The sequence below is a fragment of the Denticeps clupeoides genome, chromosome 10 (genome assembly GCF_900700375.1).
Source record: "Denticeps clupeoides chromosome 10, fDenClu1.1, whole genome shotgun sequence".
Lineage (NCBI taxonomy): Eukaryota > Metazoa > Chordata > Actinopteri > Clupeiformes > Denticipitidae > Denticeps > Denticeps clupeoides.
Window position 1 is genome coordinate 9,332,715 of NC_041716.1, and position 19,467 is coordinate 9,352,181.

Here is a 19,467-nt window from a genome sequence, read left to right on the forward strand (position 1 = left end):
ATTTCCCTCGAGATAAATAAAGTTCTTCTTATCTTATACTTATTTTAAATGATCTTCTAAACAGTCAAATTCTTTTATTTCCAGTACATGCCTTCTGAAACATTACATAACTGGATGTAATTTAGTAGAATCATTTTATCTCAACCATATTATGTAACCACTGTCTGTGATGCAAAGTGGAAAACATAAAATAATTTTTTTAACTGGAATGCTGAAACACAAAATTAGGTTTGCTTAACCCATTGAACTATTTTTGGAGTCATTCTCCAATGGTATGTTTTCTTCCCTTTTGCTTAGTGAAAGACAATAGAACACGCAGTGGCCCAGTTCAGCCAGCAGCTTACTTTTGAGGCAGTTCAATTTAACTTTTTTTCCGTCCTGGAAAGGTGATTATTTAATAAATCATTTGAATGGATTCTTTTAAATAAGAAAATAATACAAATGTTCTCAAAAACAGCTACATTTTAAGAAAGATGTACTACATACAGTAGTGTATAGGAACTGCTGGATATAAAATAGATGTTTTAGGTTGTGTTGCCATTTTTCACTACGTGGCCGGATTCCATAGCCATTCCCACTTGTGTTTTGTTAAAGAAAAATACTCTAAACAAAAAGTATTGATAATGCTAGGTTGATCAGGGGTCTGAATAGCATTTATATTGGCATATTCTTAAGAGAGCCACACCCCAGAATTTCTAAAAGAATTTCTAAAGCGAGAGGTGCGTTCACAAAAGGAAATGAACAAAACCACGCAGAGGAATTCTTTACTATATCAGCTTGTATCCTGCGTAATCCACCGGTCTACAAATTTAAAGATTATGATGGTGATATAATAGACGGTACCTTTTATGAAGAAGAATTGCAAATGACCAAACAAATCAGTAATAAACCGTTTTAAGTTGAGAAAATTTTGGAAAGGAAGAACGTGGGGAAAAGACGTATGGTCTTTGTGAAGTGGTTGGGGTGGCCTGCAAAATTCAACTCTTGGTTTGATGAAAAAGACATAGTAGATGTTTAAATTGTTTTTAAAAATGGTTGTTCCAGAATCAGTCTTTCATTCACGATAAAACAACACCATGGGCGACGAGGGTTTTTATGTAACCCCGTCGAGTAATACTTCACAGAGCGTATATCCTGATAACACCATTTCCAAGTATAGGACCAAACTTGCAAGGCCTATCGTATTAAAGGGCAATTGGGAAGTGGCGCTGATTGAATTCCAGTACCTGAGAACATTGGTGACTTCTGGAGAGGATGACAAAAATCATCTTTTTGACCAAAAATATAACAGGGCAGAGAACGGGTATTATACGTGTGGGTTAATACACAAGTATCATGGAAATAGTCAAAGTGATCAACAGCCACACAAAGACACGCAGCGTTACATTTGGTTATGATGACTAAGGTTTGTGTCGATTCAAACCTGTGATATCAGGTATACCGTGGATCCGTTGGGGGCGATCATATGCAACATACCCCGCCGACCTGTAAGGCGGCAAATACAGCCTTTTTGTCTATACAGATTTTATAGAATATCAGGCGGTGGGTGACTATTTTGTACCCCTTCTACGATGCATACATATAACCGGAAAAAACAAAGAGTTTGTCAGAGCACACTACGTACGTGCTTCGAAATCACACATCAGAGATATAGCTGTAGAAGTGAAATCAGATCAGAATTGTGCCATACCATTTAAATACGGCAAGGTGGTTACAAAACTACACTTCAGACCCAAGAAACAATGTCAAAGATTGTGAAACTTGGAGAAAAACTTGAGTGAAATTTTAGAAACTATGAAGGCCTTTAACCCATACACGATAGACCCGCATCATTATGTGGCGTATTATCAAAACCAAGCGGGCGGTGGGATCCCTGTTTTTTACGGCGCGCCTTCTATGTACGGTGCAGGGCTTGGTGGTATCTTTCGAGGTCTTTTTCGAATGCCGCTACCGCTATTGAAAAAAGGTTTCACTATAGCAAAGCCCCATCTAAAATCGGCCACTAAAAACATTGTCACCGAAGTTGTAAGCAACTTCATGAGACCTACGTAATGGAAACCAACGTAATGGAAAGGAGATCTGGGCACAAACCACCGGGTGTAACACGCATCACACATGGGAAGAAAAACAGCATCAGGCTAAAAGAAATTTAAAAACCATCTTTTAGTCATGCCGTTGAATGCGTCAAGTCCGAGCTGGATTTGTTCACAGTCCCTATGATGCAGCTTTCTATAGAAAAAAGTACATACATTGAAGTACTGCCTGTTTCGGCATTGGCTGACTCCGAACCCCTGGAGTTTTTCATAGCTGGAAATGGTGAAGATTATGTTAAACAATACGCTTTTATACACAAGGCTCAAGATCACTAAACCGGATGGCGCAGACATAGATGATGGTGCAACAGTCGGGTTGATTAATTATCCTGGAGCTACAATACTTTCACAGGTCAACGTATCCCTGTGGGATGGGCTGATCTCACAGAGTTCAAGCACATACCCGTACAGAAGCATCATAGAGTGTCTGATAAATTGTGATCGCCACACCCTGGAGACACTTTTCTCTGCAGGCCTAAGGATACTCCGGGTCATATGGATGCCACAAATCCGACTGGAGCAAAAAAAGGGGTTGAAAAAAAGGGCAGCCTTCACCAATGCTAGTAATGTTGTGGAGTTGTTATCTCCTTAAAAAATGTCTCAGTGCCCACCGGGACACGTGTCGCTAATCAGGAAAACCTGTTTTTGGGGACGCTACCAAAGGCCATTGTGCTTGGGATGGTTGATAATGATTCATTTTCAGGATTTTATCCTGAATTCCCAGCAGTATATGTGGACGGACAACAATTCCCGGCCAAGCCGTTTCAACCACAGTACATAGAAGGTTCTGCCATATGAGAGTTTTACCAGTTGGCCTTATCAACCGGCAGACATGTAAAAAACAGGGCCTTGTCTATCGACAGAGAAGATTTCTTGAATGGATACACACTCTATGCTTTTAACCTCACGCCGGACAAGGAATGCAGCCAACGCACGTTATTAATTAGATCAGGGAACATCAGGTTGGAAATGTGTTTTAGACAACCGCTTCGAAACGCTATTAATTTGATAGTCTATGCTATATTTGATAGCATAATCGAAGTGTCCAATCACACAGATTCTTGTGAACCACTACTGAAGTCATGAACACCGTCCAACTATTAAATATTATGGACAAAATCTCCACAAACACATGTTTTTTAGGCGTCCTACCGTCCGACCATTTACCCAAAAGGCCTGTGCTAATATTACCAGCATCTGTGATAATCAACACACGCAGTTCGGACCAACCGGGTGAACAGTGGTTAGCTGTGTATATAACTGAAGACCGTGTTGGTTGTTTTTTTTACAGTTTTGGAAACAAACCAGACAGCAAGATGTTTCTGTCAACCATTTATACATTTCTAAAAACTACATTTTCAAATAAACAAGTTCACGATTTATCATCGGTTACATGCGGCGAACACTGTGTATTCTTTCTTTACTACATGTCATAAGGGGTATATAAAACGTTTTTTATTGATGCATCCAAATCGTTTTCCACATGTTGGCATGGGTGCGCCATCATTTTAACCTGTCCAGCCTTCTCTGTAAAATGCATGCAGTTAAATTAAAGGATGGATGGATGGATGGATGGATGGATGGATGGATGGATGGATGGGTGAAAAAGAGGAGTGGAGATAGGAGGGTGAGTGGAAGGACGTTAAATGTGGTTGTATTGGTTGAATGGGTGAAATGTGTGGTGACTATTGCTGCTCTGTAAAATGCATGCTGGTGAATGGGACGATGGAGGAATGATGGAGTATCTTTGTGAAATTGGTTTTATTTTATAGTGCTTAATACATACTCAGCGTGACGATGTAAAGTACTGATTTTGTGAGGTGAGAGTTCCTCTTTCGAATTGAAACATGTAAGCTTTGAAATAAAAAGATGTTCACTGGTCGTGTTGACTCCCACCGCTGCATGACACAGCAAACACCTGGGACGCTGCAACCGGAAGACGGGAAAGGCATCAGCCAATAAGGAGAGCGCTTTCAGAAGCTGCAGCCAATCGAACGAACTGTTAGGCCGAGGGTCAGGAAGTGTCTAAATCGGTACTTGCAGAGGGTGAAACGGTGAAGAACAGGAACAGTCCGTCGTTGAGAAGCAAGAACGGTACTAGAACATTCCAGCCCTTCCTCTTCTTGCATGCGTCGCTGTGCCGTTTTGTCGCCGGTCGCATAATAAACACCTTTCGGTCGCCTTTCTTGCTTTGGCGGAGCGTGTGGCCGCTTTGGCAGCCAGCGCTAGCCGGGCAGCTAACGTGGCAGAGCCGCTTCCACCACGGGCACCAGCAGGCTGGGTACCAGCTCTGGTTTTAAATATTTATTACTCGCGGAGGGTCCCTCGGGTAAACCAGCTACTCAGGCTGTGGTATCCGGTTGTTCGAAGGACGCCGTTTTACTCCAGGGATTTAGCCGTCGTCGTGGTTTCCCCTTGTCTGTGGTGAGACTATTGTGGTATCTTTAAATGTTTAAATAATCTAAATTATCTGATGTAAACCTTAGATTTTTTCAATAATTAAGTTTTTTTTTTAACCGACAGCGTATATATAAGTATTGGCAATTGCCCGGATGTCCTTGTGACGTATGTGGTGATACTGAGGCTGTGATGGTGCACACGTATAATGTACATCTAAATTATTATACATGTCGTGGTGAAAGAAGCATTGCAAAATTGTCATTATTGTCATTACAATCCTGTTTTCACCACTTAAGGAAACAGAAATCTTGAATTGTTAGTGAAATAAATATACAGCATAATAGGCTTTTCTTCAATAAATTCATATTAGTGAATTAGGGAGGTAGTAGCCTAGTGGGTAACACACTCGCCTATGAACCAGAAGACCCAGGTTCAAATCCCACTTAATACCATTGTGTCCCTGAGCAAGACACTTAACCCTAAGTTGCTCCAGGAGGGGACTGTCCCTGTAACTACTGATTGTAAGTCGCTCTGGATAAGGGTGTCTGATAAATAATGTAAATATTATGTTATGGGTCTAATTTGCACCACTTATTGTTGCCTTTTAATTGTTTTTATTAAATTTTCTCAGTTCTTGAATACAGCAGCCTGCAAAAGAGACCAGGATGTCTTCAGGAGCCCTCTTTCCCAGCCTGGCCTCAGGCTCACGTAGCTCTTCCAGCAAATACCTGGTGGAGTTTCGGGCTGGCAAGATGACACTGAAGGGCAGCACGGTGACCCCAGACAAGCGCAAGGGGATGGTTTACATCCAGCAGACAGATGACTCTCTTATCCATTTCTGCTGGAAGGACAGGACAAATGGGAATGTGGAAGATGTAAGAGATTGCTTGCATTTTCATTTCAGTTCTGTGATGGTTGGACGTTACCACATGCATTTGTCACAAATAAATGCTTTTTTTTTTTCTTGGTAGGATCTCATCATTTTTCCGGATGACTGCGAGTTCAAGAGGGTGAACCAGTGCACTTCAGGACGGGTGTACGTGCTCAAGTTCAAGGCCAGCTCCAAACGGTTGTTCTTCTGGATGCAGGTTGGAGAAGTTTTTGGTGTTCTACGTTTTAGCCAATTTATAACTCATTGGGGTCACGTGGTGGTGTGGCAACCTTTCACTGTGGCTTCAGGCCACCAAAGTTGTGAGTTTGACTGCAGCCTTTTTGCACCCCTCTCCCTGCATTGCTGCTGACATCCTCTCACTATCAAAAGGCCTGCCTACTATAATAGTGAATCTCATGTGCCTGTGTGCCCTGAGAACCAAGATGGGCTTCAGCAGACGTGACCCCAATAAAGAATAAGCAGTAATGTAGCGTTAGTTAGAGGAAAGTTATACAGCCATTATAATACGTACCTGGAACTAGGGCTGTGTGGTATAAACGAGTATGTGATATAAATTTGGCCAACAGGAGAGAGATTTTGATTAGACCTTAAGACTTTCAGTAGAATTGCCCAGATATTGTTTTATCTTGTACACGGTTATGCTATATGCTGATGTATTTGTAAATTATTATGCAACTTCCTGCTGCAGTGCCTTTGCTATGGACACATTACCCTTTCAAAACCAGTTATGTTTAAATTTACAGACCAGATTATATACCGCAATATATACAGTCTACCATCTCTGGTACAATTTATATCGTAATATGAATTTTCTGCCATATTGCACGGCCCTACCTGCATCAGACACACATGCCCGGATTCACCTATACAATAACAGTAATATTACATTACGATTGTGTTCATAATTACTGTGATCATGAATTTTCATCGTCATGCCAACTACATTTCTCTGACAGGAGCCAAAAACTGATAAGGATGATGAATACTGCCGCAAAGTGAATGAGTACCTGAACAACCCCCCTTTGCCTGGGGCCCTTGGCAGCGGTGGCAGCAGTGGCCACGACCTCTCTGCTCTTGGCGGTGAGTTGGTGAAGCATGGCTGCCTGATTAACTTATAATAAAATCTCCAGCATGACAACGCCAACTTCTGAAAATAGGTGTCAAGTCTTTGCTCGTTTTGCTTTTTTCAGGAGAAGGTGGCTTGCAAAACCTCTTGGGTAATATGAGCCATAACCAGCTCATGCAGCTAATTGGACCAACTGGACTTGGAGGACTTGGTAAGTTTGCATGAATTGTGTTCACTATTTTAATTGAATGCATGTGGTTGAGTAGCAATTTGCAAAGTGTGTGTGTGTGTGTGTGTGTGTGTTTTGTAAGGTGGGCTGGGAGCTCTAGCAGGACCAGGTCTGGCCAGTCTTTTGGGAAGTGGAGGACCTGCCACTAGTAGCTCATCCTCTAGGTAATTCATAGTCGTATTACTACGTCATGTTAAATTCTTAACCCCTCCTTTAATTAGTGATTTGCAGTTGTTGCTCTAACACGTTCATTGTGAAAAATAAGGACATACTTCTTACATATCTTCTACTTTCCTCAACCCCCAGTTCCCGTAGCCAGTCTGCTGCAGTCACCCCGTCCTCAGGATCAGGTGGAACCCGTATGAGCTCGGCTCCGGCTCCCACCACACCGGTCACCCCTGCGGCCGCCTCTACCATCTCCCCCGCGGTCACCCCCACCACTCCGGCCTCTCAGATTCCTTCAGCAAATGTGTCCAGCCCCACCCAACCCATCCAGCTCAGTGATCTGCAGAGCATCCTGGCCACCATGAACGTTCCTAGTATGGCCGCTTCAGGCCAGGGAGGTGAGCGGAGTACAGTTGCTGTAATTCAAGTGTCATTTAAAAAACAAAAAAAAAAGGGAAGTGATTGTCTGCTTTTAACCATCACCCTTGGTGAGCAGTGGACCTGTTCTGATTACGTAATGTTTCCGCATTTTCCTACAGTTGACTTGGCCAGTGTTTTGACCCCAGAGGTCATGGCACCCATCCTGGCCAATCCTGAAGTTCAGGAAAGGCTCCTCCCCTACCTGCCTTCGGGAGAGTCCTTACCTCAGAGTGCCGATGAGATCCAGAACACCCTGACCTCCCCGCAGTTCCAGCAGGTATAGCAAGATCATCACAAGCCTGATGTATACGGAACCTCATGCCTGCTGGCCCACGTGTAGGCTTAGGATTCTAGTCGTTTTCGCAGGTAAATGTTCCATACAATTTTTTTTCCCTCCCTGTCCAGGCCATGAGCATGTTTAGCAGCGCTCTTGCATCTGGACAGCTTGGCCCACTTATGAACCAGTTTGGCCTGCCGTCTGAAGCAGTAGATGCTGCTAATAAAGGAGGTAACGCACTAAAACTAATTTATGGCATTAAAACAAAACCTGGCACAAAAATAAGCAAAATACTCAAACCATCACACACATGTGCTCGTTGTACTTGGCACTAACCAAACTCATTATTTAACTATGTATTCCTGAAGATGTTGAAGCTTTTGCCAAAGCCATGGAGGGAGCAGATGGGAAGACAGACAGCTCTGGTGACAAGAAGGATGATGATGAGGACATGAGTTTGGATTAGAGAAAGTTTCGTCGGTCTCTGATGTTTTGTTAACACTGTGCAGACCGTGAGCTCATTCCAGACCAGACTGTCTGTCCTTACTTTCTGTGTTCTGTAATTTCTTGTTAACCGCACAATAAACCTCTTAAATCATGTGTCTCATACCTTCAGTAATCATGAACCACTCACCATGTTGGTTATGCAACTCCGACCTCCTGGGGAAAAAAAAAACTTGATATCGAAATTTCAAATACTGACCGACTATGCAAAAAAAAAAAAAAAATTATCCATTAACAGGCAATCCCTAATGTACACTTAATGAGGGACGTCTACTTGGGACAGTTCCATATAAGTATTTGTCTTCTGTTTGGAGGTCTTGAGGAACCAGCTTGTGTTCTGTAGCTAGTGGCACTGAGGCCGTTTTCCTGTCTTTTTTTTTTATTTTTATCCCATTTTGTACATAATGGCAATAAAGTGAGGAAAAACAAGTCAAAGATGTTATGAAATTGTTTATTGTAATCTTAAAATATAGTTCTTTTAGGGGAGACAAACGTGAACAATATTTAAAAAAATATAGAATTAATTAGTGTAGAGCTTCATGCAAACAGTGAGCCGGTTGTAGTTATCACACCTCTAGAAGAAAGTCCTGCATGGTTGAATTGGACCCTGGTTTTAACTAAGAACCTCTTCACTCATTGTCTTGAGTGGCACACAAACATGCTAGAGCAAAATCGGACCTGAACCTATGTGTTACACACACAGACAAAAAGGCCCAATTCATTGACATTTTTCATAACATTCAGTAAAAAATCAGATAAAACTGCATTTAAAGTGATGTGTCTTGGATGGCTTGTAGTTTACAGTACTTGAACCAGGGGCCTCATTTATAAAATACAAATTCCATCTGAAAATATATCAAAACAGTTGAAACCGGAAGTGTGAATGGTTTCCTGGCGATAGCTTGTGTGCATAACTTTCATGACTTTATATATATATATATATAAACAATATTCAAGTGTTTGAAATTCTTTCAATTAAAAAAAACCCACAAGTTCTAAATTATAAATGAGGCCCTAGATGTTCCACCTCTTTTCATAGGGCTCATTATATTTGCAGAAAAATATCAGAAAATATACATTTGTTTTAAAAAAAAAAAAACATAAATATGTTTTAAATTAACTGGTTCGTATGTAAGCCCACCACCCTTGATTGAGTCACTGAGGCATATGAGAGTAACTGGCCGTTAACCCCGGCGTTTACAGTGCTGGGCACCCTTGTGTGCCCACGGCTCCGTACACCGCCAAGGGTTTGGACAGCGTGATGTGTCTGTGGTTCAGGAGCGCTCTTCTCACGCAACCTTGGAAGGAGCCGACATCAGATGGGAGGCCAGTGACGTGTACTGTGTCTGCAAATAAAGTTTGTTAAAACATATTAGAAGCCTGGACAGTAGTGATTAAATGAACAGCTCCACATTTGGTGGCGGGGGGCATCTGCTGGGAGCTGGATCCTTGTCAGGTGTTTTGATGGGTGGTAGTGGGTAACACACGCGCCTATGGAACAGACTTCCCAGGTTCAAACCCCACTTACTACCATTGTGTCCTGACTGTCCCTGTATCTAGCTCTGGATAAGGGTGTCTGATAAATGCCGTTGATGAAAACTGATACAAGCAAACAAGAAGGCTGCTGAATTCCTAAGACTAAATATAATGCATCCGTACAGTTCCTTTACGGACCATCTACATCTTTATGTAGGGATTGTCTCTGGCTAGGATGAATTTCACATCAGTGTAATAGATCAGATACATACAGTAAAAATACAATGAGGCATGAAGCACATAACAAGGCACCCACCTGGAATGTTGCCGAGGTAGACAGCGCTTTTGGCCCGTGAGCTATGGCTCTGTTGGGGTGTGATTCCATGTGTACTAGCAGCAGCCACATGTAGTTGGATCACGTTACTCTTCTTCACAACTACACGGTCAAGAAATGTGCAGAGCAAACGCTGATTACATTGAGCTTGTTCTCCCATCACATCGTGTGATTACTGGTACCAACCCTGGATTAGGATTGACGTTAATGATTAATGTCTTTACTCACTCCTGATCATGTGCCATGTTCCATCACAGAGCGGTTCCTCAGGAGAGAGGGTGACCGAGGAACCATTGTGTTTGCTGTTGAACAACACTGTCACCTACCAGAAGAACAACATGCATGATCAACGCATGATGTTAACACACCGCCCATGAATAACCCATGAATAGATCGTACCTCTCCTTGGTTGAGGTAGAGACTGAGTTGTTGGCCCTTGTTTCCACCAGAATAAAGCAGAATTCCAGAGTTGGACACTGACCGGACTTCCAACTGGAGCTCGAAGTCCTGCCCAAGCACCAGTGACTCATCTGCACACATAGATAATTGGGGTTTTGTTGAACATTATTTCTAAAGAACCAATTTCAATTCCAAATCATGTTATGATGTCTTCAGACAGAGTCACCGATCATTAGGTGGCCCCCTTGGCCGGAGAAATAGACGCCTGGCTGCAAGGGATCCAGGTGGCAGGGTGTCACCCCCGTGTTGTGGGAGGGGCTATCCAGGGCTACTTCATTCAGCTTCAGTTCCCTCACACAGCCCACAAAGCCAGTAGGGTCCAGGAACTGTCAATTCAAAACCATATGCTGTGGATTCATCTGATATTTAAACATTCAGATGAATACATAAAAAATATGATTTCTCAGCAATGACAGACCATTAGTCTTTATCTTTCACACACACAAGAAGACATTTTATGTTGCTTTTCATGATATGTTGCAAGGTTTATTGAACATTTTCAGTTCTGCTATAAATGAAAAGGTACAGCCACTTCAGGTCTCCCAGTTCTGTCAGAATTTTACCACAGTTAATGGGGTAGGTGAAACTTGTCGAACCCCTTATGGTTTACAAATTATTTTAATTATTTGTTCAGCACAGGGTTCTATTTACCGAAGGAGAGAGCTCCGGGGGAAGACCTCCAACATAGAGAGGTGAGCCTAGAATGTTCTTGAGCCCCCCAGACACCTTCTTTTTTTGGGAGTTGATGCCATCCACAATAAGGCTGACCTCGTCCCTTTCTCTCTTCACAAACACCTGAACCAGACCACAGCAGGAGATTAAAACTAAAAACATGAATATCTATGAGGGTCTCCAAACCGGCGTGAAACCGGAAGAACTCACCGTGTGCCACTTGCCGTCGCTGTATCTATTGCGAGAACGGATGGTGGTCTTCCTTTTACCCCCATTGAAGTGGACGTGCAGGTGTCCTTCGCTCACTAATAAGGCCATGGTTGCTCCACCCTTCTCCCCACCAGCATAGAAGATCAGGCCATCAGAAGAGTTCAGACGCACCCCCATAGAGATGTGTGGCCTATAATGTGTGGAAATAAAGTAATAGTGATTGTTTTTGTCATTGTGATACAGTGCATAGCACAGCACATGGTGTACACAGTGAATTGGGTTGTCTGCTTTTAACCCATCGCCTTGAAAGGCACAGTGGACAGCCATGAAAGGCGCCTGGGGAGCAGAGTGTGGGGACGGTGCTTTGCTCATATAGTAGTAATACCAGTAGAGGAATAATTTATTTTAAACCGGTTCCATTTGGTTGTGTGAGATGCTAATTCATAAGAAAGGATGAACCAGAAGTGAAGCGTTTTATGCACCGTGCTACTTCACTTTAATCAAAGTAAATAATTGTGGTGAAGTATACAATGTGGAGTGCAAAATAAGTGACAAAATCCTGATTTCTTGCATAAATGTCCCTGTCAGCTACAAACAGGAGCCTCTGGGTGTGTGGGATGACTTACGTCCGGCCGAAGGGAGGAAGTGTGTCAAAGCGCAGCCGGCTGTTTGTTGAGCCGCTGAACTGCCAGGCATCGGGTACCTGGGTGGAGAGCTCCTGCTGGCAGGCCTCAGGGGCAGCAAAGCTCTGTAAACCCGCCTCGAACCTCCTGAGTTTAGACTACACACATAACAAGAGTAACGACAGCGATGGTTAGAAATGTGTGAATGTTGACCTTGTGACAGACCTCCAATGCGGTCATCTTACGGGTCGCTCTGGAGAGGCCAGGATCTGCAGAGGCTTTCTGACTGCAGGACATTTTAGGTTGATGTTCTCTTTCTGTTCAGCCTTCATCAAATCCACCACTTCCTGGGCCTTGTCCTCCTGGTCCCTGGATGTACAGATACAATTCCAGGTTACAGCCTAATGGTTGCCCCTCAACCATGTGGAGATACAGCTCATAACTACCATGAAGACACTTAACCCTGAGTGTCTCCAGGGGGAGACTGTCCCTGTAACTACTGATTGTAAGGAAAAGGACATTCATTAAGTGATTTAGCATATTCAGGAGGAAAAATTACTTTTGAATCAACCATTTTTTGTCAGGCCTACCAAAAAAAAAATATTTTTTTTATTTTACACTTAATCATCTGCCCTTTAATCAATCATTGAAATCTCTTAGAGTGTTACTGTCGATAATGTACTAAAAAGTTCGTATTTTTATTTTAGAGAAACAAACATGCATGTCACAATGCCCTCTGAAGATGAAATTTCCAATTCCTAAAAGTCCAACTCCAGTTCATTGTTTCATAATGTCTAGTACTTTACTTTACTTTACTTTACTTTATTTGGCAGACGCTTTTATCCAAAGCGACTTACAATGGGAAGACACCAGCAATTCTCGTTCGATTTCTATAGAATATCAAGTATACAAACTAAGAGCCCTGATAAGGCTTAGACTTGTCATTGAAGAACATGCTCGGAGAGTGTTGGGTGCTAGACTAAGAAAAATTATAATGTATTTATACATTTTGTATTTGTTTGTGACACTAGTACTGATTACAGTAGTTCTCTCTTCATTGACCTCTCTGCAAAATCTATGCAGAAGCTACAGTATGTTCAGAACTCCTCACCCACCCAAAGGACTCTGCTTACTCAAAGCCTTGCCCCTCTCCCATCTCCATACACTACTTTTATGTTCAACGAACTTTTGTCTTCCCTTTTTTTTCTCTCTACCGCCTGTACATAAAGTGACCTTGTATTTGTGAAAGGCGTTAAATAAAATGTACTTAGTAATATTACCTTATAAGATGTTGTGTCTATACTTACGTTTTAATGAAGTAGTTGCTGATGCAGCCCGTGATGTTTGTAGCCTTTTGGGCCTGATCGTCTCTGCCACCCAGGTATACTGTGTCATCTCCCATGTCACCCCTACCACTGGTCAAGCTGTCATCCACTAATGTATTTCCAGTTTCCAAAACGTCATCCAGATAGACAAACAACCTGGAACAATAATGCAATGTGCTAGATATATGGGCTATGACATAAATCAATAGTGTTTTTTAACAGCATTTAGACATTGATTTTCCATTTCAAATTTAAATATTCTACAATTTCACATTCGTCAGACAAACATATTGCCTAGGGTACTATATATAATGATAACATTTTTTTTTGTTAAACTGTTTATAATAATATGCATTTCTCACCCACTGCTGTTGCTGTACAGCGCCACATAGTGGCTGATGTCATCATTGTAGGTGTTCATACTTGTCACCTGATTGTCATGTGCTTGTACAACCACATGGCCGTCATTCAGGGACACATCACATATGCCACCCTGCGGCAACAGTACAAATGAAATATCCAAAAACTATGCACAATAAATGCACAATATTGCGTTTAAATGGACAATAGGAGAGAATATTTTTGCTCATTTGCATGAAAGGTTTCCAGTTAATCTCGACTGTATCAATCATAAAAAGGCCATACCGGGGTTGGGTGTTGCAATATGAGCCCATTCTTGTTTGATGTCCGGAAACCAATGCCAGCATAGAAATTATCAGTGACATCGGGGTGGCTAGGAAGATCTGACAGCTTCATACTAACAAAACTCTGGCCTGAGAAGTATGCCTCACGGAGTCTCTGTTGATAGGCATCGGAGAAAATGAGGAAGATATTAATATGAAATAAATGAACAAAGCTCTACATGTGCTTAAGCCATAAAAAAGCCGGAGTGTCTGTACCAGGAGATCATCAGGACAACTGTAACTCAAACCCGTGCTGTTTGAGGATCTCAGGTCAACATCAACTCCTAGGCACTGCACTCTCTTAAAGCAGCCTCTAACGGACCCCGACCCCACGAAAAAGCGCTTGAGGCTGCAAATAAAGCAGGTACACAAACACATAGAAAAACTGGAATTACAAACAGTCTCTTTCCGCTTTTGTAAGAAAATTTTCAGTCAAACAAATGGCATGGATATAAGATCATTCCACCAAATAAATTGAATGAAGTTTGAAAATCAGTCACCTCTCTGGCATCCTGTCCTCAGGCACACCTCCCAGGAAGTATGACCCTTCAAACTCTGGGAGAGCATTTATAGGCTCGTTGTACACCACCAGGACTACAACAGATTTCAGTACAACACGGATGTTGTTGGACATCAAGACCAGCAAAATCTGAAAACACACACACACACACACACATCACACATCGCACACACATCACTTACAAGCACTGTACACAAAAAACAAGCACCAAACAAATTGATGGTGCTGAATGGATTTCAGCATACTTTCTTATGCAAAGTAGAAAAACACAATACATAAATAACTAAAACGTTATAAACCAACAAATAAAAGTAAAATCCAATTTTGTTTTAGTCCCAGTTATTTATGGTGCTGACAGAATAAAACACACTCACAGTTTGTGGCTCTGCATTGCTGACCATAGGCTCTTCGGGAGACTTGTCTGTGGTCTTAGCTTCAACAAGCTTCCCATCTACGTTGTGGAAGAGCTTGAGGCGTCCGTTAACTACAGCTACACAAATGAACTTCTCCTGTGGGACCAAATGTCAGGGTTCAAATGTATTCCCATCAAATGGCTCATGTCTTAAAAAAAACATACATTTATTAATGATACAGACATTCCTTTGAAGTATTCAAGGGCACGCAAAAGTAACATAAACCTTGCGTGGGGTTAATTAATATGTAATTCATTGTGATTAGAACATTATCATTCATAAATATGACATTTCAGAATTACATGAGGTGCAGTAATAATGTGATAATGTGATGTCATAATGTGAATCACTGTAAAAACTATTTTGATATGTGTTAGCTTTAACATTCCGGGGCGTCTGTAACGTGACAGGAACACACCCTGGGTGCACACACACCCTGATTCACACTCACACCCACGGAAAATTTAGAGCCTTTGACCGATGATAACTGGCTGTTTGTGGCGGTAGCGGGAGTCTGACCTCTTTAGACAGGAGCAGTATGATGCCATTCTGAGAAAGCAGTCTGATGTCCTGATCGAAGATTTTGGTTGGCCGCTGGCTGCTCTTTAGAGCAATCTCAGCATATCCGGTGCCGTCAAAATGGGCTGCTGCTTCGCTTAACCAGGCCGACACTCGCACTGGCCTCTCGCTGTCATCACAAGGCGCACACACAAACACACACAAAACACTTTAATTTTCTTAGAGCTATTTCAGAATTTACTTTTCCTTTAACTAGTCATGTCTATCGCTACCATACACTTGGTACCACTGGAAAAACACTACAACTTTAGAACAGCATTAAATACTCTTCATTACACTGGCTCAGAATACTAAGGTTCTTCTTAGTTGAAAAAAGGGAAGTGTCATACTTTTCATAATATGTAATTTACACAATATTTGCATGTCAGACATTCCTTTCAAAATATGTGCATGGATTATTCTAAGGTTTTGGCTAAATATAAGGAAATGTATGAGTGTGGTTTCCAGAGTCAAACCCACAATGGACACTACCATTGTGTCCCTGAGCACTTAACCTTAAGCTTAATTGTAAGCTGCTCTGGATAATGCTGTAAATGTAGGAGCTGGAGAACTTACCGGGTACAAGGACGGACCTCAGTGGTGTTGAGGTTGAAGGTGTTCTCAAAGTTGTACAGGCTGATTACCTCTTCATTCAGACTCTGCAGCTCAATGCAGCCAGTGAAGCCAGGCAGGCTGAGCTCAGAGGGAGGCTGAGAGTGAGGGAGAAAGTTTGAATATCCCATCATAGGCTTTGCAGAGACTGTTCAGAGAATCTGTTGAAATCTCTGTGCACAAGGCATGAAAACCCTTATTGGATACCCGAGATCTTCGGGCCCTCAGGCAAAACTACGTAAATCAATGTCTGTGAACACAGTTCCATATTTTTGGCTAGTTTGTTGAATACTATTATAATAATGACCTGGTTGATTTGTCATTATTTCTGTCACACCTGTGAATGTTGCCCTGTTATATCTCACCCTACACTTATATCACAAGGCAGAAAAATGAACAGCATATACAGCATGTACGCACCTACTCTGTGGCGGTTAAGGAGTCTATGAGAGAGGCTATTTTACAAATCCAAATGCAAGAAACATTTCAGATATAATAATATATAAACACATTTACATATAAAGTAGGTTTTTTTAGAGTCGCCTCTTTTTACTTTCATGACTGCTTCAATGAGATGCTCATTAATATGAGTGAATGATAAGAAAGTGTTCAGCATAAACATTCAGAACTGCTGAAAACCATCCCCGTTGTCTAACTTAAGCTGGTGGAAAGAAGCTAAGAGTGATGAAATGCTGTGTGAAATAACCTGTTTATTTCTGTCATGTTTCTTCAGTTATGTTTTATAATATAAAAATTGCAAGACCCATAAATGAGTATGTGCGTCCAAACTTTTGCCTGATAATGTACACACATGAGGTGCACTCACCAGAAAACAAACCGTGAACATCACAGACACGCAAAGGCAAACAAACACAAACACTGAACTGAACCACACATTCCTCATGAAAAAGCACAGACACACACCCATAAATGCACACACAGGCAGGTACCACATCACATACACTTACTAACCGTGAAATTGTCGGGGTAACCACCAACATAGAAGACAGTGTCTTCAGGCTGCAGGTTCAGCAGGCCCAAGTCGCCGTCAGCAACCAGGTTCTTTTTCGATTCTCTCTGGACCAGATCCATTGTTATCATTTTCAACTCGCCAAACTGTAGGATCCTTCAAACATACACATACATGAAAAGAGGTTTAAATTGTGATAATTACAGCATTTATAATCAAATGAAACCATAAATCGTGGTTCAGGGTAAATGCCTGACCTCTGCAGGACAATGCTGTTGAACCTGGGACTTGTTCCAATGGCTTCATTCATCTGCACATTTGCTGTGCTTCCTCCAACATTGATGTAGCACTTGATTTTCTTCTCCTCCAGTGTCATCCCTATGAACTCCTTACTGGACTGCAGGAATACAGAACAGTATTTCACTGCACTCATCTTCACCGTTAATAACAGCACTCAAACCTAGTCCTTTTGTAACTGATGCGGTAATACTACCAGCTACGAACATTGTTACTCTATACGTGTGCCCATATCTTTACAAGCTCACATCAAGATTCCTGTGCAAACAATTGTATCTCGAAAAATCCAATTTAACCAGAAAACATCAGTCACACCGCTGAGACTCTTACGTTCTTGCTGCCCAGGTAGAGAACAAACTGATTCTGGCTGGTGGTAGTATCAAGCTGCCGTTTTCGGCGGGCGGGCTCAGGCAGACGAACGTAGAACTTGAGGGAGGTATATGCTGCCAGGCCATCCAGGTTGATGGGGGTCCGCACCTGAACACCCGACGTGCCATTGAACTTCACTGGCACGCTGATCTGCAAAGGGTTGGGTAATCTGAGGTAAATTGTGGTACTCAAAATGATTTCGGATTTATTAAAATAAAATATCCCCAGATTATAATAAAAAAGGTATGAATTTGAAATAAATTTGAAATTCATTTCAGAGCTGTACCTTGTTGGCAGCACTGCGGGCCTGATCAATCAGTTGGCGGATCTTCATGATACTCTGGGAAATGTTTGGCATCTGGGTTGTGTTGTTCTGCAGACCATCTAGCTTCGCCAAAAGCTGTGGAATAATCTCTCCAAGAGCACCAACTACACCAAAGAAGGGGCATAACAACGGATTTACAATTATTTTCCAGTTTACTCAAAAAAACTGCAGATTTTCATTGGTTCATTTTGAAGAACGCAACAATTCAAAATTACACAGCCTACCAGACTTGTTAGCATCCATGAGCGTGTTATTTATGTCATCGGTGGTGGCATTGGAGTACCCATACTGCTTCTGCCACTCCTCCAGCTGTTTCTGAATGGGAGCTAACTCACTGATCACTCTGGTAGCAGTAGTATTCGCCTGCTTCACTGCACTCTTTGACGCATTGATGATCGCTGTAGTGTTGTCTGGGGGAAGGGAGTCCAAACAGACAGAAGACTCATCATCTAGTGCTTCCAGTTCACTTACTTGTGCGCCTACATTACAGATGTATAGCACCAGTCTGACTCTATGGAAGCTATGGAGACTATGACTGAGGAAAAGAGGAAAAAGTATGTTTCATTAATCAGATTCTTCAGCTGGCTCTCTTTACTTTTATGCTTTGCGCAATATTGCTGTGATCAGTATCAGAATCATGAGTTAACATGTGAGCAGAAGTCCTCAGCACAGAAACTCATGGAATAGTTTGAAGTGGCTGACAAAAGCCAAGAGTGTGCAATGTCTTCATTTACCACATAACCTACAGCGTGTTGTGATTTTGAGTCATAACACGTGAGAAATAGTCAGGAAAAAACTGGTAGCGTACAGTGTCAGGATGGATGCTGAATGCTGTTTGGGAGGGGAGTTTCAGCATTTCTACATGTCGCTGTTGGACAGAGAGTGGAGATCCAGCAAACAGCTGCAGTACTCATGCATATATTTTCAGCCTGTAAGGCGTTCTCCATGCATGAGTGTTAAACACAAGTGTGCAAAAGTGTACCTGCAGTGTGGTTGAGATATTTCCAAATCTCCCCCAGCTGTGCCTGGACATTTTCTTGCTTGTCCGTGGCTTGTTCCAGACGATTTGTAATGTTATCCAGCCTGAATCGTGTGTCTGTTTACAAGGAACATGAATGCGCAGTGCAGAAAGTGTGATTTATGCAGATGAAGGCAGAGAAGATTGTACCCTTGGGACTAGAGGGATTAAAGATCAAAGTGGAATAATTATGAATTAAATATACATGTATAATTGATGAACAGCTTTAATGGAAATTGAAAGCACACCATTTCTCAGTCCTGACTGTAGTGCAGAAGCCTCTTTCATCAATTCGTTGCTCTTCTTTTTGGCAGCGTCAGCCAGCTGTTTGAGGTCCAGTTCCTTTACATGCTGCATGTTTGAGCGGAGCAGAGGACAAGATTTAAATGTGATCTGTTTAATGACATCCCCCAACAGCATGCAGTTTTTCCTTTTTTTTTAAGCTTTACCCTGTAATGGAACTGATGATGAAAGCACTTTGGCAATTGCCAGTGTTTTTATTTTTAGGGAACGTGCTCACGGATAAGACTGAAGTTTATACAACTCAAAGTGTGTGG

At 42.0% G+C, this 19,467-nt stretch overlaps 2 protein-coding genes across 3 annotated transcripts in view; one reads left to right on the top strand and one right to left on the bottom strand.

The window, feature by feature from the left end:
• The first annotated feature begins 4,042 nt into the window (after window positions 1-4,042).
• adrm1 (ADRM1 26S proteasome ubiquitin receptor) lies at window positions 4,043-8,142 on the top strand. Its single transcript, XM_028993540.1, has 10 exons — window positions 4,043-4,187; window positions 5,125-5,368; window positions 5,465-5,581; window positions 6,342-6,465; window positions 6,576-6,662; window positions 6,763-6,844; window positions 6,987-7,243; window positions 7,385-7,542; window positions 7,671-7,773; window positions 7,911-8,142. The coding sequence occupies exons 2-10, from the start codon at window positions 5,159-5,161 to the stop codon at window positions 8,006-8,008; spliced, it is 1,236 nt and encodes a 411-aa protein (XP_028849373.1). The 5' UTR covers window positions 4,043-4,187; window positions 5,125-5,158; the 3' UTR covers window positions 8,009-8,142.
• A 339-nt stretch (window positions 8,143-8,481) lies between these two features.
• The window catches only part of lama5 (laminin, alpha 5), a 53,880-nt gene continuing 42,894 nt past the window's right edge, over window positions 8,482-19,467 (bottom strand). For both annotated transcript variants that reach the window (XM_028993542.1, XM_028993541.1), the window contains exons 57-80: window positions 19,159-19,261; window positions 18,875-18,988; window positions 18,117-18,302; window positions 17,854-17,996; window positions 17,529-17,717; window positions 17,159-17,298; window positions 16,904-17,057; window positions 15,896-16,029; window positions 15,281-15,449; window positions 14,723-14,857; window positions 14,329-14,477; window positions 14,045-14,177; window positions 13,791-13,943; window positions 13,508-13,638; window positions 13,128-13,301; window positions 12,066-12,189; window positions 11,824-11,978; window positions 11,198-11,387; window positions 10,967-11,110; window positions 10,482-10,641; window positions 10,256-10,386; window positions 10,085-10,178; window positions 9,839-9,958; window positions 8,482-9,392 (exon numbers count right to left, since the gene is read on the bottom strand). In XM_028993542.1, coding sequence (XP_028849375.1) covers window positions 9,244-9,392; window positions 9,839-9,958; window positions 10,085-10,178; window positions 10,256-10,386; window positions 10,482-10,641; window positions 10,967-11,110; window positions 11,198-11,387; window positions 11,824-11,978; window positions 12,066-12,189; window positions 13,128-13,301; window positions 13,508-13,638; window positions 13,791-13,943; window positions 14,045-14,177; window positions 14,329-14,477; window positions 14,723-14,857; window positions 15,281-15,449; window positions 15,896-16,029; window positions 16,904-17,057; window positions 17,159-17,298; window positions 17,529-17,717; window positions 17,854-17,996; window positions 18,117-18,302; window positions 18,875-18,988; window positions 19,159-19,261 — 3,474 coding nt within the window. In that variant the 3' untranslated portion in view covers window positions 8,482-9,243. The remainder of the gene's footprint in view (window positions 9,393-9,838; window positions 9,959-10,084; window positions 10,179-10,255; window positions 10,387-10,481; window positions 10,642-10,966; window positions 11,111-11,197; window positions 11,388-11,823; window positions 11,979-12,065; window positions 12,190-13,127; window positions 13,302-13,507; window positions 13,639-13,790; window positions 13,944-14,044; window positions 14,178-14,328; window positions 14,478-14,722; window positions 14,858-15,280; window positions 15,450-15,895; window positions 16,030-16,903; window positions 17,058-17,158; window positions 17,299-17,528; window positions 17,718-17,853; window positions 17,997-18,116; window positions 18,303-18,874; window positions 18,989-19,158; window positions 19,262-19,467) is intronic.